This window comes from Diabrotica virgifera, chromosome 1, assembly GCF_917563875.1.
Source record: "Diabrotica virgifera virgifera chromosome 1, PGI_DIABVI_V3a".
In the NCBI taxonomy this organism is placed as follows: Eukaryota; Metazoa; Arthropoda; class Insecta; order Coleoptera; family Chrysomelidae; genus Diabrotica; species Diabrotica virgifera.
In genome coordinates, this window is record NC_065443.1 from 217214570 (window position 1) to 217241911 (window position 27342).

Consider the following 27342-nt stretch of genomic DNA (forward strand, 5'->3'; position numbering starts at 1 on the left):
CAACACGAAAATGCAGCAGCTGTATAATACTCTGGTTAAATCGGAGAGTGCAGGAAGGGTCTATACCGGTTCGGAGGTTTTTTCCTCATCAGTAGTCCCATATCCTCTTCTCTCCGATTCCCCAGGCATCATACTTTAGGCCTTTCCGAATTGCAAAGAACGAAATGTCACGGATGTACTAGAGCCATCTACCGAAAAACAAAGTAAGTTATCAATCGAAGTAGCACAGAAAACGACAATAAATATCGTGACAACAGGTGGAATACTTTCTTTGGTTACAACCTCCCGAGATTTTCAAAAATCATATATCATGTAGGATGCCGATGAAATTAAGATGAGAGAATTTTAAATTAATTCACAACCAATCGGATCAGCGTGGTAAAAGTTCCAACAAGAAAGATTCCTTAGTACCTACTCAACAAAAGAGTAAATGAATTAAAATGTATAAACATTTTCAATTTCTTTGCAACACGAAAATGCAGCAGCTGCATAATACTCTAGTTAAATCGGAGAGTGCAGGAAGAGTCTATACCGGTTTCGGAGGTTTTTTCCTCTGCATCAGTAGTCCCATATCCTCTTCTCTCCGATTTCCCCAGGCATCATACTATGGGCCTTTCCGAATTGCAAAGAACGAAATGTCACATTTGTAACCAAAGAAAGTATTCCACCTGTTGTCAATCTGGTGGTATGGTAACGATATTTATTATCGTTTTCTGTGCTACTTCGATTGATAACTTACTTTGTTTTTCGGTAGATGGCTCTAGTTAGTACATCCGTGACATTTTGTTCTTTGCAATTCGGGAAGGCCCAAAGTATAATGTCTAGGGAAATCGGAGAGAAGAGGATATGGGACTACTGATGAGGAGGGAAAAAACTTCCGAAACCGGTATATACTCTTCCTGCACTCTCCGATTTAGCCAGAGTATTATGCAACTGCTGCATTTTCGTGTTGCAAAGAAATTGAAAATGTTTATACATTTTAATTCATTTACTCTTTTGTTGAGTACTAAGGAATCTTTCTTGTTGGAACTTTTACCACGCTGAGCAGATGGGTTGTGAATTATTTAAAATTTTCTTATCTTAATTTCCTCGGCATCCTGTATGATCTATAATTTTTGAAAATCTCTGGAGGTTGTAACCAAAGAAAGGAGTCCACCTGTTGACAATCTGGTGGTATGGGAACGATATTTATTGTCCTTTTCTGTGCTACTTCGATTGATAACTTACTTTGAAAAAATATAATATTTAATACAGTTAATTCTTGTTTTATTCTATTTAATAATTCTTGTATAATATATAATTCTTGTATAAAATATTTAGTTAAATGCCTCTATTACATCCGTTAATGCCGAAAGGAAGTTTTTTAATATACATACATATAGGTACACTTAGATAGAAACTACATGTTTTTGTTAAAAATTTAGCACTTGGTCATGTATTGTTACCAGAATTGCAGTAAATCGTGTATAATGATTTAAATACTTAATTATTTAATTAAGATTACATCAATTTTTTAATAATTTGTTGACATACATGTTAACTAATGCATATTAATGTATTAATGTTATTTAACATATGTTCTAACAACATGCTATTTTTAAATAACATTTTTAGCTTTCATGAAAACTACCCTTGAGTTTTTATATTTATTTTTTATGATTGTATGCATATTTTTCTTTTTTTTTTTATTTGCCTACGTTTATTTATACTTTTATATAATTCTTGGTGTGTTTGTTTCAGATTTCCACAAGGCGCTCCCCTACGTTATATCGGGCAGTGTAGATCAATCAGTGAAAGTGTGGGAATGTCGCTAAGATGTATGTCGCTCCATTCCTCAATAAATTTCCAAGCGGGTCGGAACAAGAATGTTCTGAAATTAAAAAAAAGACAGTAGTTCAGTGCGTGCAAGTAGAAAACTTTTTTACTTAAGTCACACCACGTTTTACGTGCCTGGTTTTTACATCATATATGTCTTACGATCAGTTATTTCCAGGTACTTGATGATTATTTCCTCATCCTAAGTTTTCATTTAAAAAAATTAAAACGTTTATTTAAGAGATAACTTATATATTTTTTTTTGTTATTTTTAATCGATCGCTCTAGAAGTTTCACGTCCTAGATTTTACTGTGTTAGATGAATTTTTTAACGGATTAATTATTATTGTATAACTCTTACGTTTCTATGTGATATTCCGGTGGAATTTTTAGAGCTTAAATTAGCTTATATTTAAAGGTAGATGCTTCTTAGGGATAACTCGCAAACAAATTCATGAGTAGCTAATCCAGTCATTTTAGGTACGCGCAGAAATGTGGTTTTTTTCGGCACTGATTACGACAGCCATCCCATTACACGTACTACACACACCGGAGAGCGAACGTCATATTTCTGCCGAACAGTATTTTTAACCAACATTGTTCAATACGGCCTGAAACCGATTTTTGTCCAACAAAACAAAAAATAGGTTATCTACTAGTCATAAAACTGACAGAAAAATGTGAACCACTTTTTAAAACGTCAGACTTGTTAATTGATAATAAACATTGATGTAAAAGAATAAAATAAGTTGTTATAATATCGTACAGTACTTTTTTTATTTGTCTGTCACATGTCACATGCAAGTCCATGTCTCTAGAATCAATTCATTATAAATGGTGACAACTCTGCACCACTGCAAGTTGAGTCTTTAGTGAATAGGTACTCTGTTGGAAGCTAGGACAAATAATCCCCGGACAAAAAATCCCCACAAATTATCCCTGGACAGAAAATCCCCGGACCAAAAATCCCGGACAAATAATCCCCGGACAAAAAATCCTCACAAAAAATCCCGGACAAAAAATCCCCAAGAAATATTTGCTGCCGAATAGTTCCCTAAAAGTTTTCCCGAATTTTACCAAATTTCGAATTCCAATTCCATGCTGAAAACTTCAAATTTTACATGACAAAAGAGTATGAGTTTTTTCAAAAATCGTGGAAGATATGGGGAATTAGCTAAGGCCCCGTTCTCATGACAGGCGCTTAACGCGCGTTTTGATAACGTGCGATTACAACTATATATATTTTACTTGAGACCATTCACATGCCAACGCGGGTTTGACCTAAAACGCGCGTTAGCATGTGAACGGTCTTCAGTAAAATGTATGCCTGCCACGAGAAAGGGGCCTTAGCTCATTACCCATATCTTCCACGATTTTTGAAAAAACACACTCTTTTTTCTTGTAAAATTTGAAGTTTTCAGCATGGAATTGGAATTCGAAATATGGTAAAATTTCGGAAAAACTTCTAGAAAACTATTCCGCAACAAATATTTCTTGGGGATTTTTTGTCCGGAATTTTTTGTGGGGATTTTTTGTCCGGGGATATTTTGTCCAGGGATTATTTGTCCGGACCGACTCTGTTGTTTTGCTTGCTGTTACGTTATTGTTACTGTTACAAAATGCAACAGATACGAAATAAGATTCTTTACGACTACAACTAAAGCACAATATTCAAGAATTGCTACTGTTATTATATTTATGATAGTTGGAGATGTCCAAAGAGTGGATCATTTCATATTTGATCCAGAAAGAGGTTTTGCCAAATTTAACATAATTTCAAACTTCAAATACTCTCGAAACAGGGAGGAGAATTTAAAATTGAATTTTTATTATCGATTCTTGATTTTAAACAAATCTTAATCTTCTACTTAAGATTTTAAGGATGAACATACATTATTAATAACAAATCTATAAAAAAAAATAAACCTGAACAATTTCTGTTCATGGGAAGGCTTTTGAACCATCTAATGAAAAAATGGACGTAGTAAAACATGGAGACTTTCTAAAGCTCTGCATCATTTGTGAAAAATGTACTTAAATCCTTAGCCGATTAAATTTATTCGACCGATATATGATTTTGGGAAACTCTGTTGGCCTTTATTTAACGGATATACTTAGCAATTCCTAATGGGGTCATCTTTAAAAGACCATTTTGAAAATGTGATTACCATATCGATATAGAAATTTATATTATCAATGAGCTTAGATGGAGAATGTCTTTCTCATGTACTTTACCCCATCGTTTAGGCGATATACAGCTCAATATGCTCTATCTAATAATCACTAACTTGTTTTTAATGTTGAGGACAAAAATCGATTTTAACCATACTACAACATTCTGAAAACTATTATTATTAAAAGTTACACTTATGTACGTAGAACTTAGCACAGCTAACTTAGCAAAAGCTAGTGTTTTTTATCAGTTATGTGACAAGTTGTTGTTGTTAGTTGAATACTCGTGTCTCTGTTTTTCACTTAATTTCCTTGTTTTAATTCGATTATCACTAAAACAATTTGAACCTTCATTTATCGGTCTCTTCATTTTAACTGTCGATTTTGAGTTTTAACTTTTGTTGTTCATTTTTTTAAATAGTATTCTGGCTCCGCGATTTACGTTCATCTTTTGAGGACGTCACTTTCTTCATATGAATAATTATAAGAAACATTTTTTAATTAATAATTTACGTGGACAAAAATAATTAGTAAAACATTTTTAATACATTTTTTAAATCAAAAAACAATTTTGCCTGGCAATAGTAAATAAAGTTAATATTTACCTATTTTTTTAGTCTTCTAAGGGAAGAATATAAGATAAAGAGGGAACATTTTTTGATGGAAGGCTGTTTTAAATATAGAATGCTTTCAAAAAATAATAATGTACAATGTGTTGTTCGCTTATTTAAGTAGAAATTATATCAAAGTTGTTGATTTTCCTATTCGATAATCTGAATAATTGTTTAGATCAAATCATATAATATCATGAATAAAAAACATAGTTATGTCCTCAAAAGATCGACACTTTTACTCTGCTTGCTTAAATCTGCATGTGCACAATCGTTTATATAACCTCTCATGTACTTTACATGCATATAATTAATATTGTACTCTTTAATAGAAGTTGTGAATACTTGTCCTGTATATATTTAAAAATAAAGTCTCTTCCCAATGAGCTGTGTATTGTTTTTTTCACTGAAGGTTTCGTACTACAAACCTGACAAAAAAGGGTTGCATATTGATACGAACTGATTTCGGATTCGAAATGAAGAAAATGTGTCATTATGAAACAGTTGTTTAGTAGGCGTAACGGATACTCAAATCTTCAAAAACTTCTTTATAAGGGAGACTCAAAGAAAGAAAAGTAAGCAAAACGCAGTTTGGTTTTATAAACAACCTTGGAAATAGAGAAGCATTACTCTCGCTATTTTATCGCTTCTACTTTTAATACTTATTAGTGCTTGTTAGACTGAAACGAAAACTACAATAGACTACTTCAGCTATAGTTGGAAAAATGAAAGAATACCCACGAACGATCACATCAATCACTTATTTTGCATTTGCTGCCATTTTATATAACAAACGTTTGTTATTTGTACGCTGTGAGTTCGTACGTAGAGGGGATATTTATAAATTCGCGAGCGCCAGTAGTGGCAAGTCTGTAAACGTTTACCGGAAATTTGACACAAATGTCAAAGTGATTAATTTAAAATTAAAAACATTAATTATAAAAAATATTACTTGGTCAAAGCTGTGGTATATATTTTTACCTTAAATATACTTACGTTTTAAATACTGAATTTACGTTTTTTTAATGTTCCGTAATATGTAATTATAAATTAATCTATTAATCTTAGCGCCATCTACACGATAATTGTGAAAGTATCCGAAGTAAGAAATTAATATTTCATCAATAGAACGTCAAAATGATTAGCAAAATCTTAAAAAAATTTGTTACAATTTAATTACTTTTTAGCGTTGTAAATATTAAGCGATAACAATTAAATAATAAATTTAAAAATTACCGGTGAAAGTTGAATTAGTAATCCGCCATGAGCGACACCAGCGAAGCTCAGAGCGTATAGAAAAAGACAGCAAATACAAAATAAGTGATTGATGTGATCGTTCATGAGTATTCTTTCATTTTTCCGACTATAATTGAAATACCATTAGAAAATAATATTTCAACCAACCAAGATAGTTATCGTTCACCCCAGCCTAGCTCAGTCTCTCAGGGTGTGTATTCATCTTGTCTTAATCTTAGATATGAACTCTGAAAATTGAGAATGAAAGCAAACAAAACAGTATTTTTAACTAATCGTGTTTATTTGTTCAATAAAGATATAATAAAAATATGACTTATTAAATGCATTAACAAATATATTCAAATTCTTGCCAAAAACTAACAATTCTGGATTATACTTATGGCTTTTGGTATCTGGTTCGCTGGTAACTTCTTAGTGTCGAATGGTACTGCTGTAGACTTCTTGTAGACCTGGGCAGATGTTCGGCCCTAGGCCCCTATACAATATCATGTAATCGAATGAACTATCTTTTAGTAAAGTCGTTCCAGGAACGCAATTCATAAATATTGGCGATATCATTTTAAAGTCTTCTACTTTAAAATGTATAATATACGTTTGAATTGCCAATATAAATGAGTCACGATTAAATAAATTATTAGAAGAATTTTTTTACTTAGCAACAACATTTTTGTTTATTTTAATAGTATTTTGTATTTTGACAACGAAACCCGATTTGGGCTTCGAAACTTTAATAAATTCATTTTTTAGTAATATTGTGGTTTATTTCCCATAGAAAATACTTAATTATAAAAATGCCACAAGGAAATAGCTTCAGAACAACATTAGGCCCCTGCAGCTGGAGATGGTAGTCGTTGCAGTCTATCTAGATATCATGTTGTCTTCGACTTATAAGTAGCATCACCGGTGATGTTGACGGCTTGAGGCTCCCGAAGGGAGAGAGGTTGATTTATTCCCAAAAACTATAAGATAAAAATACATATCAAACATCAAGAAGTGAAAACCAAATTGTACCTTTGCCAAATAGTATTCAAAAACTAGTAGATGGCAAGGGTAAATTAAATGGAATTAAGATTGATACCACTAGTTAAAATTTGATTTACACGTGCATAATTATATGAAAATTAGAAAGAAATAGGTATTTAAAATTGACCATGTGCTCGCAGACATGGAAGCTTAGGTTAGATACGTAAAAATGATTATAAAAAGCTAGGTATGAAAAACTCGCCCCAAGAGAATATTAAAGTTGATAGAAAATAAATCTAATATTCGAATTTCATGCCTTTAAATAAATTAATTCTTCCCTTCCATTTTCAGTTTGTGTCAGGGAGGGAGTAGGAATGAAGTGTCACTGCCATATCAGCGAAACACAGAACATGAAATTTGAAATAACGACTATGGAACACAAGATTAGATCAGATGCTAGAATGTAAGATTATGAAGTATGTTCAGTAGGGCTTTTCATCGATTGTCATTTGTTTCGAGCTCCTGTCATATGTTGTATAATCTGTGTATAATATTAATATACACGGATTATACGAAATATGACAGAAACTTGAAACAAATGACTGAATGAAAAGCCCTGTTGATGATTTAAATGTTAGATGAAAATAGAGTTGCCTATAGAACGGGCGCCAAACATGTTTTAACGTAAAAGCAAGTTAAAACGAATACAGAAGATAATTATTAATGAAATATTAAAGAAAATAAAATAGAATAATTATTTAAAAATAAAATAGCAAAGATGTGACGTTTGTAACATTACAAGACACCAAATTAAACACTATGAGTTACCTAAATTCAAAATAAAACTTTCTACAAGCAAACAGTATCAGCAGCATACTTCACACCAAATAAAAAAGATATGGAAGAATACTTCTTGTCTTTAGGTCAGAGGTTCCTAGCAGGAGGTGATTACAATGCGAAAAACAGCATGGGACTCAAGACTAACAGCGCCAGGTAGAGGTAGAGTATTATATAACATCATCCAAGAACTGCAGTTGACTTAACTATCCACATACACTCCAACGTACTGCCTAAGGATCCAGCGAAAACACCAGACCTACTTGATTTCTTCATAGTTAAAGGCCTAGGAGCTGGTTACCTAAACGTAGAATCAAATCTCGACCTTTATTCTGATCACACACCAATAATAGCCAAAGTTAGTACCACAATTATAGAAAAATAACTTCCTGTAATGCTGTTCAACGACTCGACCATTGCCTGGTTCCAAGCCCAGAATGAGAACGGAGGAGGGTTCTGCCTCAGGTTAGCAACCTCACCACATAAAAATACTATTGCTAAAGAAACCTCTACAAGCCTCGGAAATAGGACGGATAAAGCGATGACGGAAATGGATTCGAGAAAAACAATGTACAGGGTTATTCACTATATTTTGACCCCCCTGTAAACTGCTTTATTTACAGAATTAGAAAAAAATGTAAAATACAAAAGTTATTCGATTTTTAAATTATAATTTTTTGACATATATGTCATACTAGTGACGTCATCCATCTGGGCGTGATGACGTAATCGACTATTTTTTAAATGGGAATAGGGGTCGAGTGCTAGCTCATTTGAAAGGTTATTCAATTCCCTATTCAGTAATATAAACATTAACATGATTAATTATACAGGGTGTCCAAAAATAATTTTTTTAATTAAATTAATTGACACAAAAAGAAGAATTTATGTAATTTATTTAATTCAAAATACATTTTACTCCTGTCAGAAAACAGAAATAAATATTTATTGAACAAATAAACATTACTTTTCACTTAAATTCAATGTTCAAGCTGCCTCCCATCTGCCTCTTGGAAGTTTGAACATTGAATTTAAGCAAAAATCAATGTTTATTTGTGCAATAAACTTTTATTTCTGTTTGCTAACAGCATTAAAATGTATTTTAAATTAAATAAATTACATACATTCCTCTTTTTGTGTCAATTAATTTAATTAAAAATTTTTTGGACACCCTGTATAAATAATTATCTTAATGTTTATATTACTGAATAGAGAATTGAATTACCTTTCAAATGAGCTAGCACACGACCCCTATTCTAATTTAAAAAATAGTCGATTACGTCATCACGCTCAGATGGATGACGTCACTAGTACGATATACAGTATGTCCCTGTAAGTTGTATCCATATGGAAAACTTTTTTATTATTTATTTTACGAAAAAAAGTTATTCTTCATAAAAAGCTCTGCATGCTCCAAAACCTAAGATTCAACCATCAGATATCAAATTTTATGAATATTATACGAGGTATGTCAAAAAGTTTGAATTTCACTCAAGAGTAAAGTATCTTTATTTTTCACAATATTGAAAATTGCTATTATGAACAGTTGTTTGGAATTAAAAACTATATTCTAATATGCAATTACACCCTTCTAATTGAAAAAAATTTTTTTTTTGAAAAATTATGGATAACTACCATTATTTTCAGTAATTTTAATTCTAATACCTCTTTTATTAATGTTACGAAAAAAGTAATTCGTAATAAAAAGTTCTGCATAGTCTAAAATACTCTAAAACCTAAAATACAACGATCTTATGTCAATTTTATACGAGGTGTGTCAAAAAAGATAAATTTAGATCAAAAGTAAAGTACCTTTATAGTTCAAAATATTTCAAGAAGAAGGATGTAATTACATACTGAAACATGGTTTTTAATTCTTAATAACTTTTCATAATAACAATTTTCGATATTGTGAAAAATAAAGGTATTTTACTCTTGAGCCAAATTCATATTTTTTGACATATCTTGTATACAATTGATAAAATTTGACATAAGATGGTTGTATTTTAGGTTTCAGACCATGCAGAACTTTTTATTAAAAATCACTTTTTTTCGTGAAATTAATAATAAAAAGAGTTATCAGAATTGAAATAACTGAAAATAAAGTTAGTTATCCATAATTTTTCAAAAAAAATTTTCAATTAGAAAGATGTAATTGCATATTAGAATATAGTTTTTAATTCCAAACAACTTTTCATAATAGCAATTTTCAATATTGTGAAAAATAAAGCTACTTTACTCTTGAGTGAAATTCAAACTTTTTGACATACCTCGTATAATATTCATAAAATTTTATATCTGATGGTTGAATCTTAGGTTTTGGAGCATGCAGAGCTTTTTATGAAGAATAACTTTTTTTCGTAAAATTAATAATAAAAAAGTTTTCCATATGGATACAACTTACAGGGACATACTGTATATGTCAAAAAATCATAATTAAAAAATCGAATAACTTTGTATTTTACATTTTTTTCTAATTCTGTAAATAAAGCAGTTTACAGGGGGGGGTCAAAATATAGTGAATAACCCTGTACATATGATGCTGGAATGTACTAACAATGTTTGAAATAAGTAAAACACATCAAGTGGCAAAAGAAATGAATAAAAATAACATCAGTATACTACACTAGGATTATCTGAAATTAGATGGAAGGGATGTGGAAAAACAAGAATTAAACACGACAAAACGTACATATACTCGGGGAAATGTGGCGAAAAAGATCGACACGAGAGTGGTGTTGCATTCATGATGTCAAAAGAAGCAACAAATGCCCTAATAGAATGGGAAGCCATCTCGGATAGAATAATAATGGCTAGATTCAAAGCGAGATATAAAAATCTAATAATTTGTTAATGTATTCTTCTTTAAGTGCCATCTCCTAATCGGAGGTCGGATATCATCATCACTATCTTTACTCTATCTATTGCTGCTCTGAAGAGTTCTATAGAACAGCATTAAAACCAGTCCTTTAAATTCTTCAACCATGACACTCTCCTTCCTATACTCCTTCCGCCTCTTATCTTTCCCTGTATTATCAGTCTTAGCATTTCATATCGCTGTCCCCTCATTACGTGTCCCAGATATTGCAACTTTCTTATTTTTATTGTGTTTATTATTTAGCATTCATTGCCCATTTCTCGCAATACTTCCGTATTCGATTTCTTCCGAGTCCATGCTATTCTAAGCATCCTTCCGTAACACCACATTTCAAATGACTGTAACTTATTTATGTGTTCTTGCTTCAATGTCCAGCTTTCAAGTCCATATTGCAGTATCGAGAACACGTAGCATCTCAAAGCTCTTACTCTCAGTTCTAAGCTAAGGTCTTTGTTGCAGAGAATTGTTTTCATTTTTACAAACGCATTTCCTGCTATTTCTAACTTGGTCCTTATTCTGTTGTTTGATCATTTTTCTCTGAAATCCAGGTTTCTAGGTATTTGTATTTATCAACCCTTTCTATCGGTACATTTCCCAAATGTACGCTTGTTTGTATGTTTGTTTTCTTAGTTATTATCATATATTTGGTCTTTGTTATATTCACTTTTAGTCCATATTCTTCACAGAAACTGTTTGTTTTGTTGAATAGTAATTGGAGTTGTTCAGCAGAGCTTGCCATAATCACGGTGTCATCTGCATATATTATGTTGTTGATAGAGCTTCCGTTAATTATTATTCCTTCCCTTTGAGATAGTAATGCTTCTTCAAAAATGGCTTCACTATATGCATTAAAAAGTAATGGAGACATAATACATCCCTGCCTAACTCCTCTCCTGATTTCAATTTCTGGACTGGGTTCATTATCTATTACAATTTGTGCTCTTTGATTCCGGTAAAGGTTTGTTATTATTATACAGTGCTAGTCAAAAGTCCGTACCCCCTCGTATCTTTTGAACGGTTATACCTATAACAGTGAAATTTGGAGGGAGGAAATAAACGGACGTAAGCTTCTTAACTAGTCATGATAGGTGACGTAATTATGACAGATGACTTTACAGCGCCACTGTGACAGATAATTTTAAATGGGACCTTATGGCAAGTGATACCTCGTTTGAAAGGTATTGAAAATACCTATTCAGTCATACTAATTTTGTTTGAGTTTAAGCTAATTTTGATGAATAAATGAAATAGATATAAAATTGTAGTTTCGCATTTAATTAATAAAAATTCAAAATTCCTTCTATGAATGCTTGTCAAAGAGATTGACGTTGACGTAAAAACTACTAGAGAATTGAAAAACGTCAACTTCTTAGAAAAAAAAAACCGTAGGCGGACATTTGAATTTTTATTAATTAAATGCGAAACTACAATATCATATTTATTTAATTTAATCACCAAAATCAAAATCAACTTAAACCCAAAAAAATTAGTATGACTGAATAGGTATTTTGAATACCTTTCAAAGGAGGTATCACTTGCCATAAGGTTCCATTTAAAATTATCGGCCACAGTGGCTCTGTAACGTCATCTGTCACTATAACGTCACCTGTCATGACTAGTTAAAAAGCTTACGTCCGTTTATTTCCTCTCTCCAAATTTCACTCTTAAAGATATAACCGTTCAAAAGATACGAGGGGGGGTACGGACTTTTGACTAGCACTGTATATGCACCAACAAATGAAAAAGAACAGGACATAAAAGATGAGTTTACCAACAGTTACAGACAGCATACGATAAAATACAAAATAGATATAAAAAAGATATTGTGATGATAATAGGAATGCCAAAATAGGAACGAATAATAGCGGAAGAGAAACTGTCTGGGGAAAGAAGGATTGGGACAAATGAATGAGAATGGTAACATGTTTATAGATTTCTGCACTCAGAACAGTTTAGTGATAGGTGGAAGTATATTTCAACACAAACGCATACTCATAAAGTAACATGATCCCCGATGGACAAACACATAACCATAGATAAGACATGGAGGCACTCACCGTTAGATGTTAGAGCAATGAGAGGGGCAGACATAGGGTCCGACCACTTGTTGGTTAGAGCAAAACTCAAACTAGTAGCCAGAAGTAAGAAAATGCCAATGGAACAACGAGAAAGATATTACGTTCTGTGGCTCAAAGACGGAAATGAAAGTACTGAAGAATATAAGACCAAGTTAAGAGAATTATATAATAAAACTTTTATTATATAATAAAACTATATAATAAAACAGCTGTGGGACAAATGCACGTATGTATATACACAAGCAGCAAATGAAACGATATGTATACAAAAAAGGAATAATAAACCATAGCTGTCGAGAAGCACGTAGGAAAAAATAAAAGAAAGGAAACTACTAAAATGTAAAATGCTAAAAAATGATCTAAGAGATAAGGAACAAATAGAGAGAAAGATAAGGAAGTTAAAAACAGTGAGAGAAACGACAAAAGGCAATATAAGGAAGAACTGTTAATAGAAGCAGAAACAGCAGCCAAAAACAACGACACGGAAACTCTATATAAAACGACGAAAAAGCTCGCGCGGAAAAATGAATGTTGAGCATGTCAAAAACGGAAAAATATTGAAGAATGAAAAGGAAATAGTTGAAAGATCGATAGAACATTTCAGAGAAGTATATGTCAACAGAATAATAGAACACGAAATGGAAAATGAAGAAATAAAGGAAGAACTGAGCTTCACTGAATCGGAATTCACAAAACAAGAAGTAAGTAAAGCAATACAACAGCTAAAAAGAGGGAAAGCAGCGGGAATAGATAGCATTACTACAGAACATAGATAATTGTAAGAGACTAGTAGAGTTTTTGTTATCACTAGATAACAAATCCAAATTTATACCTACCCCCTTTTGTACAAACAAAAAACATGCTTACCTTTAAACGTCAAATAGGTACAGCTGATCTATTATTTGTCAACTTTCTATGATTCTTAATGGTAGGGGAACCCAAGCGGGGATTTTTGCAGTTACTCGAGCGAGTCAGTTTATTACTTTGGAGAGAAACCTTGTACCCTGAAAATGTACCTCTACCATATATTGGCTCTTAATGCAGGGGAGTTCGTTAAGGGGGATAGGGGCGAAGAAAAAATCTATCCTTAGAAAAACTCGAAATCGTCAGATTAAGATAAATTAAGTACATGCAAAACAGTGTATGCAGTTGAGTCCCTGAATCTTTACCCGTGCGTCATCATTTAAAGTATACGAAATAAGTCGATGATAAGTCGGAAATTGAAATTTACTAAACGCAACAGCAAGTGACAGTAAGTGACTTGCTGTTGCGTTTAGTAAATTTCAATTTCCGACTTATTTCGTATGCTTTAAATGATGACGCACGGGTAAAGATTCAGGGACTCAACTGTACCTAAATATTTAAAAAATCTGACGATTTGAGCGGGTCGTAAAGAAATAGGTGAGTCCCAAAGTTTCACAAGAAAAAAGCGAATATTTCGCGAAATGAATGACATATCGAAAAACTAAAAAAAATACTTAGTCAATATTTTTTAAAAATCTATCGAATGATACCAAACACGACTTCCCCCGAAGAGGGGTGGGGGGTAAAAAATACGAATCCCGCGATATTTCACGGAATGAACATCAGATCGAAAAACTGAAAAATTCACTTATTCAATATTTTTGAAAAATCTATCGAATGGCACCAAACACGACCCCCCACGGAGGTGGGGTGGGGTACTTTAAAATCTTAAATGGGAGCCCCTATTTTTATTGCAGATTTGGATTCCTTACGTAAAAATAAGTAACTTTTATTCGAGACATTTTTTCAAATTATGGATAGATGGCGCTATAATCTAAAAAAACGATTGTTTAAAATGGAAAATTAAATTAAAAATGGAAAGTCCCCACTATAATGGTAAATTTTACTTAACTTTTTTTGGTCTTAGGACCTACTCTTCACAATACCCAATAGGTCCCCATAACGCTCGAGAGACTGCACATTTAGCATCCCCTTTGCTCCCCTACCATAATATTCAGTTTCTATACATTTTCTGGCGTTCTAAACGTCACTAGAAATAAAAGTAAACATTGCAACAAGTGAAGGGTCGAGGACTGCAATTGCTCAATGTACCTATGTATATAGGGTGAGGCAGATAAAGGGCCTATTAGAAATATCTCAAGAACTAAAGGCAACTGATTCATGAAAATTGGAATGAAGGGGTTTTGAAGACTGATCTATTTAATGAAAATATTTTCATCTATTTGGTACTTCCGGTGATACCGGAAGTTGCTTATAACTTCGTTATTTTAAATGGGACACCCTATATATTTTTACATTTTTGGAATCTCCTTGATTTCTTCTTTCCTAAAATATGATTTTGTAATATTATACAGGGTAATTTAAAAGATAATTACGTTTTTTTTATTCATTTTGTAGCAACTTTCACACCACACCCTGTAGAATTGTAATAGTTTGAGACCAAAATCTCTATTTATGTTCAAATGATTTTTAATATAGTCTACTATTGTTAAGAATTATTAGTATAGCTAAATTTTTAATTTTAGTATACAGGGTGGGTCGAAATTCGGAATTAGCATTTTCTGAGTTTTCTTAAATAGAACACCCTATATTTTAGTATTGTAATGAAATGATATTTTATGGTACTTTTTTACTTCTTAAGCATTCCCTATACCTAACTGCTTTAATTTGTGCTTAATTGTTAATCGCACCAACAATCTTAACTACGTAGGTATTTTGATAGCTCAACCATTATTGTCAATTTTAAGTATCAGTCTAGATTAATATGTATTTATTTCCGAGAAATTATTTATGATTGAATATTTTCACGGCCAACCTAATAAAATTTCACGTATTTTGTGTTGCAATTAATGTTTGGCTTGAATCACCAATAACTCACAAATTAAAGCAGTTAGGTATAGGGAATGCTTAAGAAATTAAAAAGTACCATAAAATACCATTTCATTACAATACTAAAATATAGGGTGTTCCATTTAAGAAAACTCAGAAAATACTCATTTCGAGTTTCGATCAACCCTGTATACTAAAATGAAAAATTTAACTATACCAAAAATTCGTAGACTATATTCGTATATAATAAATAGTAGACTATATTAAAAATCGTTTGAACGTAAATAGAGTTTATTATCTCAAACTACTACAATTCTACAGGGTGTAAATATTGCTACGAAATTAACAAGAAAACGTAATAATCTTTTAAACTACCCTGTATAACATTACAAAGGCTAATATTTTAAGAAAGAAAAAATCGAGGAGAATCCAATAATAATAATAATAATAATTTATTCAACAATAATAGGTACAATCTTTTTAGATATTTACAGCTAAAGTGAATAAATTAACCCGAAGGTCTCCGAGAGGTGTGGATACACCTGTTTCGGTAAATAGGATATAAAATAATAAATAATAACATATTAACGTAAATAACATAAATAGCAACATAATACAATATAATATAAAACAATAAATAGATAGGTACGTTTTTTAATTGTAAATACACAGTTATGTTTTAGTAAATATGATACGTAGAATAAATAATATAATGAAAACAATAAAATAAATACTTAGTTTAACAATAAATCACGAATAATTAATTTTTTTTAAACAATTATGTATGGCTCAATTAGTTAGTAATATTTTTGAAGAATGGTGTATATACGCATGTTTTATTAAATATGATAAAAATAATAAGCAAAATAAATCAGTTTAAAACAATATAAAATTTGAAACATAGGTATAAAAATTGGTAGTGACTCGAGTTTCATTTATTTTTTTGTTTTTTAATGTATGTAAATTTAAGCTACTATAATGATGTCACAAAAATTTCTTGTTTGTTCCATCAGAAATGATTTTAATTTCTTTTTAAATAGAAGAACATTCTTAGTATTTTTGATATCACTGCAGTGATATGATTATATATTTTTGGGGCTAGAAATAGAAAACTTCTTTGAAATGTAAAATATAAAAAATGTAAAATAAAAATGTAAAAATATACAGGGTGTCCCATTTAAAAGAACGAAGTTATAATCAACTTCCGGTATAACCGGAAGTAGCAAATAGACCAAAATATTTTCATTAAATAGCTCACACCTCAAAACCCCCGTATTCCAATTTTCATGATTCTCTTACGTTTAGTTCCCGAGATATTTCTAATAGGCCCTTTATCTGCCTCACCCTGTATAGTAGGACGGCGCTTACTGTATACACTTGTCTAAAGTGTATCCAATTTTGCCTAATAAAATTGATATACCTACCTCAGGTATTAGCCGCTTGGAAGAAAATAGAAGGATCAGATGCTTGCTAATTTGAATAATACACAGGTTTTTTACAAGCTCTGTTATAAAACATTAAGAAGTGAGCATGGTACTTAACAAGTAAAGGAACTTATTGACACTGAATCGCGCAAGAAATGGATTTTCCTACTAAGAAGACGAAGAATATTGTACCTATTGTACATATATTATTTGGCGACTTCTAAACAACGATATAAATTGTTCGAGGTAACTGCGAGTGAAGGAATTTATACTGGTTCATTTGATGCCTACCAAAACTTTATGCAGACGTCTCTCCTGTTTATGACAGCCCTTCGGTTGAGGAACACAGTGACATGATTTCGCTGGCCGATGTCGGACAGAAAGCACCAATTGAGATTTTGTTTGGAGCTGATGTTGAAGCAAATTATATACAGGGAGGAAATATCAGTTACAGTGTGGTCCTGTAGCAGTTGAGACAATTCTTAGGTTGGACTCTTTATGGACAAGGTGACGGTAGTTACTTTTAATGGCATGTTTACATGCATCCAGTAACTGGCGCCAGTCACGCTGGCATGAAAAATAGACCAGCTTTCTATTTCATTAAAAAACGAAAAGTACGATTTCATTTTCTTTGTTTGTTGATAATTCTTCTTTAGCCAATCCGAAGCATTGGAAATATGTACCTGGTTCTCTCAACCCTGCCGATCTTCTATCAGGAGGCTGTAATACTCTGCAATTGTTCGAATCTCGATGGTGGGAGGGCCCGGAATGGATCTACAGAGAAGAAAATGATTGGCCCCAATAAAAAGTAGATGACGATAAAGAAGAGACCAAGACCTGTGTCCTGTGAGACCTGTATTACCTTTTTCAGTAACCAAAACTATTCAGAATATAAACACATGATTCTACTAGCGGCAATTTCCAATACAAAATAAATTAATGGATTTTGTTTATTCTAATCAACGATTTTGGTACCCAATTCTAAAGTGTTTCTCTTTGGAAGAATTGTAAGACCCCAATTGAGGCGTTCTTTGCAAAAACCCCAGTAGTCCTTTTTTCCGAAAATGGACTTATGCCATCTATGGATTGAAGGACTAATTACCTACGTTCCTTGCGTAAGAAACTTCCATTAAAGTTACAGTAGTCCAAAATATAAGCGACAAAAGTATAGGCGATTCCGCATAAACCCCATATGTCAAGCGCAATTCCCTTTGTTAATGACTATTGGTGTTTTTGCGGGAAACTTTATCGCTTGGCTGTCACTAGGTTTTTATAGGTTAAAGTTCCTTCGAATAGTTGTGTTGTGTGATTTTATAAGTAAACACCATTTTTCGTTCATTTTTTATTTTGGTTTATTACTATAAATATTGGTTTTCCTATAAATTAATGAAAAATTCCTGCAAAAACCCCATATGTCAAATGAATAAATGTCCTTCATAAATAAACAAAAGGAAAAAATAATGTTATTTATATTGCAAACTGTGTTTTATCATCAAAATAATAAATCACTAATTTGAGAATTTCCGTAAACTTAATAGGGTTCAATTAAATAACTTTTTTTTTAAATATCTCCGATGTTGTAAAAAGTGACATATGGGGTTTTTGCAAAGAACGCCTCAATTAAAACCTTATGTTGGACGAGAAAACAAAACTGCTACAATAGTTATAGTAATACAATTATTTAATTTAAAAAGTTGCATGAAAGTGTTCTAATTCAATCGCTGCGCTATACATGAGGTCTACTCAATAAATTATTTAAAAAAATACAAAAACAAATTATTTCAGGTATTTTTTTTTATTTTTCAACATAAACAATTACAAAGATTTGCTGATCAATAATATGTATCATATACCTAAAGCTAGATCAATTATTTCCAGTTTAACAATACAATTATTATTTCTTACACTTGTGCTGGTTCGAGTTAATTAAATTTTTTAAATCACCATCAGATAAATAATTATATATTTTTGTCCGAACTACTATTGGCAACAACGGACTGATAAGATTCATAGCTTGATCAGCTTCATAATGCGAGCGTAGTCTAGACTTTCCTTTAATTATGTTTTCAGTAAAGTACTGTTCGTATATAGGAAATTTTTTCTTATAAACTAGTGTGTCTAGTTCACTAGCTATGTCCGCATTGCTGAGATAAACTGCTAATATACTTTTATTACTTTCAAGGAATAATTGCATGTAGGATATATTGCTCTCAGATATTTTACAAGTCTTCATTAGTTCTAGTTCTGATTTACAAGCATCCCAGAATTTCGAAAAGTCCCCACTGTTAATACGATCGGGTTTAGGTGTGTTGATATTTAAGTACAAAATAAGTCTGACTAAAAACTTTGAAAAATCAGATATTTTGAAATCAAAACTTGCAAAATCGAAAATATCATATCCATATGCATTTCTACTATTCACATCAGCTCCATTTTGAAGTAATAACTCTGTAAGGACCTTATGGTGACGTCTAACACAAATATGTAAAACTGTGTTTCTTAAGTTATCGGGGATGTTGATGTCTGCCCCTCGACGTAATAATAAATTCACAACATGCACCTGATAACGATCAACAGCACATAACAAAGGAGTCCAGCCTGTTGCATTTTGAAAATTAACAGCTGCACCTGCATGTAATAACAGGTCCACAATAAACAAGAAGCCTTCTTGACAAGCCATATGAAGAGAAGTATTGTCAAATCTATCCCGTGCATTTACATTTGCTTCCTCTTCTATTAAAATATTGGCAATATATTCATTTTTATATTTAACTGCAATTAGTAACGGCGTCTCTCCATCATCATTCTTAAATTCAATATTTGCTCCATGTTTTAATAATAATTCTACAACAGTACTATGATCTTTCTCTGCAGCTATGTGTAAGGAAGTGTCCAAGTCTTTCTGTTTTATTAATTCCTTATTTTTTAGTAATAAGCGTACAATAGAATCGTTACCATAATACGCAGCGCAATTCAGGACAGACCAGTAATTTCCACGATGTTTAATATTAATTTCATTTGCGAAAGCTAATTCTATTTTATCACTTATAAACCTTCTTTTTCTAATTGCTGATATCAAGGATGTAGCCTCTGGTCCAGTTACAGTCATTATCTGAGCAATGTTTAATCAACCCTAGAAAAAAATTAAATGATGTACTTTCAAAGTTCCAATTTTGTTAATTGTTAAAACAAAAAATTAATGTTACATTTGGTTGATATATTTTCATTTCGGATTGATTGCTTTAAACAATACTTTGTATGTTTTATAACGGTTGAAATACAAACAACCAACGCTTTTTATTTTCTTACTCTTGAGTGTAATATTAGGTAATACATAATACAGGGTGATTGATTAGTAGGGTAAAGCTCAATGGCTCCGCTATAGTAATAGATAGTAATAAAAGTTAATAACAAAAATTTTAGCCACCTTTGAGCTTCACATTACAAAATTAGTTAGAATGTTACAGGGTGTTCGATAACACAGTGGCAGACCAAACTTATGTTTTTTTAAATGGAACACCCTATATTTTATTTTAAATTCGAAATCCTGTTAACTTCTCCATCACAAAAATATAAAGGTTTATAATGTTATACAGGGTATTTCAAAGTTATAACCAATTTTATATGAAAATCGTAACAAGTTCGCAACTACCAGTATAAATAAAAATAAGCAAAACAGCAATGGTTTATTAATGTCATATTGTTAAACGTATTGTCAAAATTTTCAAGAATGGTCGACATTGCTAATTTTCTTTATATCAAATACAGGGTGAGTCAAAACGCAAGTACATTATTTTCTCAGTAATTTTAAATGGAACACCCTGTATTTTATATCACTATTGAAAAGTACCATGCTTTAATTTTTAGACAACATTACCTATGTCTAAATTTATTAGTTTTCGAGATATTTTCATTTTTCAATGGACCAGTAGCGTGGCCACCCAAATCACCAGAATTTAATAAACTAGACTGATTTTTTTGGGGTTACGTTAATAATGAAGTTTATAAAATACCTCTAACAAGGGATGAGATGAAAAATAGAATACAAAGTGTATTTTGATGTGTTAATTTACAAATGCTCCGTAGAGTAAGTAGCTATCATTCAATGATCGTTTTTAGGCGTACATAAATATGTTAAGAGATAATTTTGAACACCTTATGTAATTAAATATTAAAAATATTTTATTAAAAGTAGCTTCTAATTTTTTCAAACATGTTTCTTTTGCAAAATGTATTACTGATAAATTATGTTTCGTTCTTTATTTGTTACATTTACATACAAAAGTAGTGTTTAATTGTCTTCACAAAATATTGTATTTTGTGTTTGTGTGTTTTTTTGTAAAATTTATTACTCATTTTCTTTGTTTATTTGTTGCATTTACATAAAAAGATAGTTCTTGTTTCAAAAATGTTGCATATAGTACTGGTTGTGTTTTTGTCTGTAAAATGTATTACTAATAAATTATTTTTGTTTCTTTATTTGCTACAGTGTTACATTAATTACCGGATTGATAATCGGTAATCTTCAATCGTCAATTCAGTCATGGCTTACTTAAAATTTAGATAAAGGGCCTAGCCGGGTAAGATGGTGAAAAGTGCCCCCAGCTCGATTTAAATTCCATATAGGCCAATTTTTAGCACATATAGAGGAACTCACTTTCTGAAATTTTTAGCCCCCTAGGTGGTCACGTGACCCCCCTAGAGCCTAATTAGGCTTTTTATGTTTTTATTTTTTATCTCAGGCCCATCAAGAGCTAGCCAAAAACTTTATTAAAAAAAGTTGTAAGTTCCAAAAAAATCTATAAGAAAAATTTTTTTTTTAATTTTTTGGCGGGAAATTCGAATTTTTAGAACAATTTTAAACTTTTAAATGACTCTGAAAAAAAAACTAAGACACTCGTTTTTACGAAAATTAATTATAATGTGTATTTTTGCACAATCTTTCACCCTAAATTTTTTCAAACTTTTAAAATTGGTGAAACGTACCTTTAAAAATAAAAAACCGCATTTTTTCAGTTTTTTTTTCGTATTTTGAAACAATTTTATACATATTTTTCAAAAAAGGTAACACTGTCACTAGAATAGGTAAAAAACTGAAAAATAATTGGGGTTTGCTTAATAAAAATTTTTTGTAAAGCCATCCATTTTCAAAATACAGGGCGTTAAAGAAAACAAAATTTTACACATTTTTTACGATTTTGCTGAAACTACTGGCAACATTGTAATAAAACTTGGCGGGATTTAAGAGCTGGTTATTGTGCATATTTTGACATACAATTAATGATTTGATATTCATCATTGGCTCGCATAGGGGTAATGGTCTGAACTTTTTAAAGAATAAAGATAGTACGCCACTGACATATTTCAAATTAACAATCGTTTTTTAATTTCTCGTTCAATTTGTGACAAAAAATGTATCTTCTTATTTTTTCATACGACGCGCCATTTTTATTCAAAAAATAAAAGGTCTTAACCCTTACAAAGTATTCGAACTTCTAGTAGTTTCCACATCTACATACATAATAAACTCATACATCCATTATCAAAATTAATTCGAATACTTTGGAAGCGAAGAATTAATTCGAATTATTCGAATACTTTCGAATTAATTACAGTAAATATCTCATTCATACTGTAACGTGACTATTGCAATTACTTATAATTACAATAAAACTAGCGGTTCGTGTATTTATATACGACTTTATTATTTATTTATACAAGTTTACTTTACAAACTTTAGCTTAAGACTAACTCTATTCACAAAAATTATGCCTTATATATCCTAGTCCAGCGGTTCTCAAACTTTTTGAGTCATGTACCACCTACAGTTCTTTTTATTATTTTTGGTACCATATATGTATCCAGGGTGTAACAAAAATACAGGTCATAAATTAAATCACATATTCTGGAACCAAAAATGGTTCGATTGAACCTAACTTACCCTAGTACAAATATGCACACAAAAAAAGTTACAGCCCTCTGAAGTTACAAAATGAAACTCGATTTTTTCCGATATATCGAAAACTATTGGAGATTTTTTAATGAAAATGGACATGTGGCATTACTATGGCAGGAAATTATAGTGAAATTTGTGCACCCATAAAAATTTTATGGGGGTTTTGTTCCCTTAAACCCCCCCCCCAAACTTTTATGTACGTTCCAATTAAATTATTATTGTGGTACCGTTAGTTAAACACAATGTTTTTGAAACTTTTTTGCCTCTTAGTATTTTTTCGATAAACCAGTTTTAATCGAGATGCGGCTTCTTTATTAATATGTTTAAATAACAATTTTATGGAGGTTTTGTGCCTTTAAACCCCCCAAATGTGTGTGTACGTTCCAATTAAACTATTATTGCGGTACCACTAGTTGAACACAGCGTTTTTAAAAGTTTTTTGTCTCATAGTATTTTTTCGATAAAGCACCTTTTATCGAGATGTGGCTTCTTTTTTAATATGGTTAAAAATATACCTCAATCTGTAATTTATAAATAAATTTTCATATTATTATCGGGTCTCTATATAATAATCGTACAGTATACAAATATGCGGTGGATTTGACAAATATTCAAAATATCTCGATAAAAACTAGCTTTTAGAAAAATTACTAAGAGGCAAAAAAGTTTTAAAAACATTGATAATTTACCTGGAACGTACACAAGAGTTTGGGGGGGGGGGGTTAAAGGAACAAAACCCCAATAAAATTTTTATGGGGTGCACAAATTTCACTATTATTTTTTTTAAGATTTTAACATATCCGTTTTCAATAAGAAAACTCAAATAGTTTTCGCTATATTGGAAAAAATCGATTTTTATTTTGTAAGTTCAAAGGGCTGTAACTTTTTTTATGTGCCCATTTGTACTAAGGTAAAATCGAACTATTTTTGGTCCCAGAATATGTGATTTAATTGATGACCTGTATTTTTGTTACATCCTGTATTTTTAAAGTGTATTATGAAGACTTACTAAGTACTACTATTTTAATTTTTTTTTTGTGTTTCGTGTACCACCGCAAGTAATGAAATGTACCACCAGTGGTACATGTACCACAGATTGAGAATCGCTGTCCTAGTCGTTATTCTCGATCATTCCGGGCTAAGCCAGCTCTCCGACTATCGTGTGACCTTCCAACAACCGCGCATCGGTTCCACGTATAGCGTGCTTCGATCTAGACTTTTCTCGGCTTACGCCTTGCGGCTGGTGACTCATTGTTTTGCTACATTGCTCCCCTCTTAAGATCTGAGCGTCCCGATCAGCAACTCTAGATGAAGGCCCAGGATGGCGGAATCTACACGACTCTCCAGCTTTGCATACACCCTTCAAGAAGAAATAACAGTCTACTGTCTTTGAAGGATCCGACATCTTCGGGTTCATGCAACACACAGTAATTCGTACGCCAGTTTCTCTGAAGACCACTTCAAGCATGCTTCTCACAATCTTCCAATCCAGATTTTCTACTGCATGGCCTATTTTTGGTAAAGCCAAATCTTTGATGTCATAATTACACACGATTTTCTTCAAATTACATAGAGCACGCCATATGTTCTCATAGCTTGGCGTGTCCGTATAAGACTTCCTGGTCACCATATACAGCAAAGATCGAGGACCATCTTCCAATCGCAGTACTCTTCCAATTTTAGGCTGCTGATTTCTTAACTCGTCCAGGCGGCCGAACTTTCTATTGAATACGGACGAGATTCCTTTAGTCATCTCGAGGTCTTGGGCAACACAGTGGGCTAGAGAGACGTTTTCTGGAACACCAAACAGATCTTGCTGAACTTCTGTGGTCACGCCGAATCTAGCACTCTTTCTTTTTGCGTAATTTGACATAAATTCCTTAAAACTTGGCTGTGCGGGATCTTTCATTTCCTGTTGGAGGACTCGGGCTTCTTCTGTTTCATTGGAGCCAGCATATGGTGCAAGACGATTTATGTGAATAACTTTTGGTTTACCGTTTGGCAACTTCTTAATTCTGTATATTACGTCATTTATTTTCTTCTTAACTTCATACGGACCTTCCCATTGTCTTTGCAGTTTAGGACACAGGCCTCGACGACGTTGTGGATTATAAAGCCAGACAAGATCACCTACTTCGAAGCTTTCATTCTTGCAGCGAGAATCATATTGATCTTTCATTCTGTCACTGGCTATCTGGATGTGTTGTCGGGCAAGTTCATGAATGTTGTTCATTCGTAACTTCAGGCGGTCTACGTATTCTTCGCCTGCAACATATTCCTCGGAAGGTCTGCAGCCAAACTCTAGGTCGCAGGGCAAACGAACTTCACGACCCAACATCAGGCAGGTTGGTGTTTGACCTGTAGTTTCATTCACGGCCGAGCGGTAGGCCATCAGGAATAAATGAATGTGTTGGTCCCAATCTCGCTGATGTTCAGATACAACTTTGGACAAGTGTTTACCCATCGTTCGGTTCATCCTCTCGACCATTCCATCTGATTGAGGATGCAGGGGTGTTGTTCTGGTCTTATTGGCACCAATCAATTTACAAACGTTTTGGAAAAGAGCTGACTCAAAGTTTCGCCCTTGGTCGGAGTGGATCTCCAAGGGAACACCAAATCGGCTGAAGAATTCTTTAACAAGTACCTCTGCAACGGTAGCAGCTTCTTGATTCGGTAATGCATAGGCCTCGGTCCATTTCGTAAAATAGTCCATGGCTACCAGAATGTATTTATTTCCAGCATCGGTTTCTGGAAATGGACCTGCAATGTCGATTGCTACTCTTTCCATAGGACTTCCAACATTGTACTGTCTCATGGGTGCTCTCTTTTTACCAACTGGACCATTACCGGATGCACACAGTTCACATTTCCGGCACCATCTTCTTACATCATCTTTACAGTTCACCCAATAGAACCGTTCTCGAACCTTTTGCAGAGTCTTCGTAATACCAAAGTGTCCACCTGATGTACCGTCATGCAACTGACGCAATACTTCTGACACTTTACTTTTAGGTACAATCAACTGCAGCTTAGATTCTGTACCATCATCGTTCTCAAAGGTTCTGTACAGAAGATCATCTTTTAGTACCAGGCAATTCCATTGGCTCCAGTAGGCCTTGACTTCTGGACTACATGCACTAATGTTCTGCCAACTAGGTCTTTCACCTTGCCGCATCCAATCCAATACTCTTTTTATACATGGATCATCTTCTTGGGCGTTTTGTAACTGTTGGGGCTGCCATTGCTCATTAACTACGGTGGTTCGTCTCACGGGGCAAAATCGTTCCTCTAATTTGGCACAGTGATTACAATTTGCACTGCATGGTCGTCTCGAAAGGGCATCAGCATTTGAATGAACTCTTCCGGCCCTGTGTTCTATCTCATAATCATATTCTTGCAGTCGTTCTAACCATCTTGCCATCTGGCCCTCTGGATTACGGAATTGTATGAGCCATTTTAGAGCAGCGTGATCTGTTCGAAGAAGGAACTTTCTGCCGTACAAGTATTTATGGAAATGTTCGCAAGCCTTCACTACACCCAGCAGTTCTCTTCTGGTAACGCAATAGTTTCTTTCTGGTTTCGACAGGACTTTGCTGAAATAAGCGATGACTTTTTCCTGTCCATTCTGGATTTGTGAGAGAACAGCTCCTATGGCACTGTTGCTAGCATCGGTATCCAAAACAAATTTTCCTGCCTGTCCCGGGTAGCTTAATATCGGTGCACTGATCAGAGCCCTTTGTAGTTGTTCGAAAGCTTTTTGACACTCCTCACTCCATGTATATTCTTTGCCCTCCTCCGTCAACTTTGTTAGGGGCTTGGAGATATTGGCAAAACCTTTGACAAATCGTCGGTAATATGTACATAGGCCAAGGAAACTTCTAATTTCATGTTTATCTTTTGGTACTGGCCAATCTTTAATTGCTTCAATCTTTTCAGGATCAGCTGTTACACCATTACTCGATACAATATGTCCCAAATACTTAACTTCTCGTCGAAACATGTGACATTTCTTCGGACTTAACTTCAAGTTCGCTGCCCTCAATCGTTGAAAGACTTCTATTAGATTCTTGGCATGTTCATCAAAGGACCTTCCAACCACAATTACATCATCCAAGTAAACCAGGCATGTTTTCCATGTTAGACCTCTTAAAACTGCCTCCATTAATCTTTCAAATGTGGCAGGGGCATTACATAAACCAAACGGCATAGCCGTAAACTGCCAAAGCCCTGATCCTATCGAAAATGCGGTTTTCTCCCGATCGGCTGGCTCCATGTCTACTTGCCAATATCCACTTTTTAAATCGAGTGTGGAAAACCAACGAGAACCGGAGAGAGTATCCAGTGTATCGTCTATTCTGGGCAAAGGATAACTATCTTTTTTTGTTACCGCATTGAGCTGGCGGTAGTCGATACAAAAACGCGTTGAACCATCTTTCTTCTTTACCAGAACTACTGGTGATGTCCATGGACTGTTCGATGGTTCAATTACCCCTTGTTTGTCCATATCCTTGATAATCTCTTCGGCTTCATCTCTTTT

At 32.9% G+C, this 27342-nt stretch overlaps 2 protein-coding genes across 3 annotated transcripts in view; one reads left to right on the top strand and one right to left on the bottom strand.

Moving 5' to 3' along the window:
• LOC126882408 (lissencephaly-1 homolog) overlaps window positions 1–4984 on the top strand; it is a 179280-nt gene extending 174296 nt beyond the window's left edge. The window contains exon 8 of the mRNA XM_050647353.1: window positions 1741–4984. Within this exon, the coding sequence (XP_050503310.1) occupies window positions 1741–1814 (74 nt within the window). The 3' untranslated portion in view covers window positions 1815–4984. The remainder of the gene's footprint in view (window positions 1–1740) is intronic.
• Window positions 4985–18625: 13641 nt separating this feature from the next.
• LOC126882411 (putative ankyrin repeat protein RF_0381) overlaps window positions 18626–27342 on the bottom strand; it is a 36640-nt gene continuing 27923 nt past the window's right edge. For both annotated transcript variants that reach the window (XM_050647359.1, XM_050647361.1), the window contains exon 2: window positions 18626–19982. In XM_050647359.1, coding sequence (XP_050503316.1) covers window positions 18744–19958 — 1215 coding nt within the window. In that variant the 5' untranslated portion in view covers window positions 19959–19982 and the 3' untranslated portion in view covers window positions 18626–18743. The remainder of the gene's footprint in view (window positions 19983–27342) is intronic.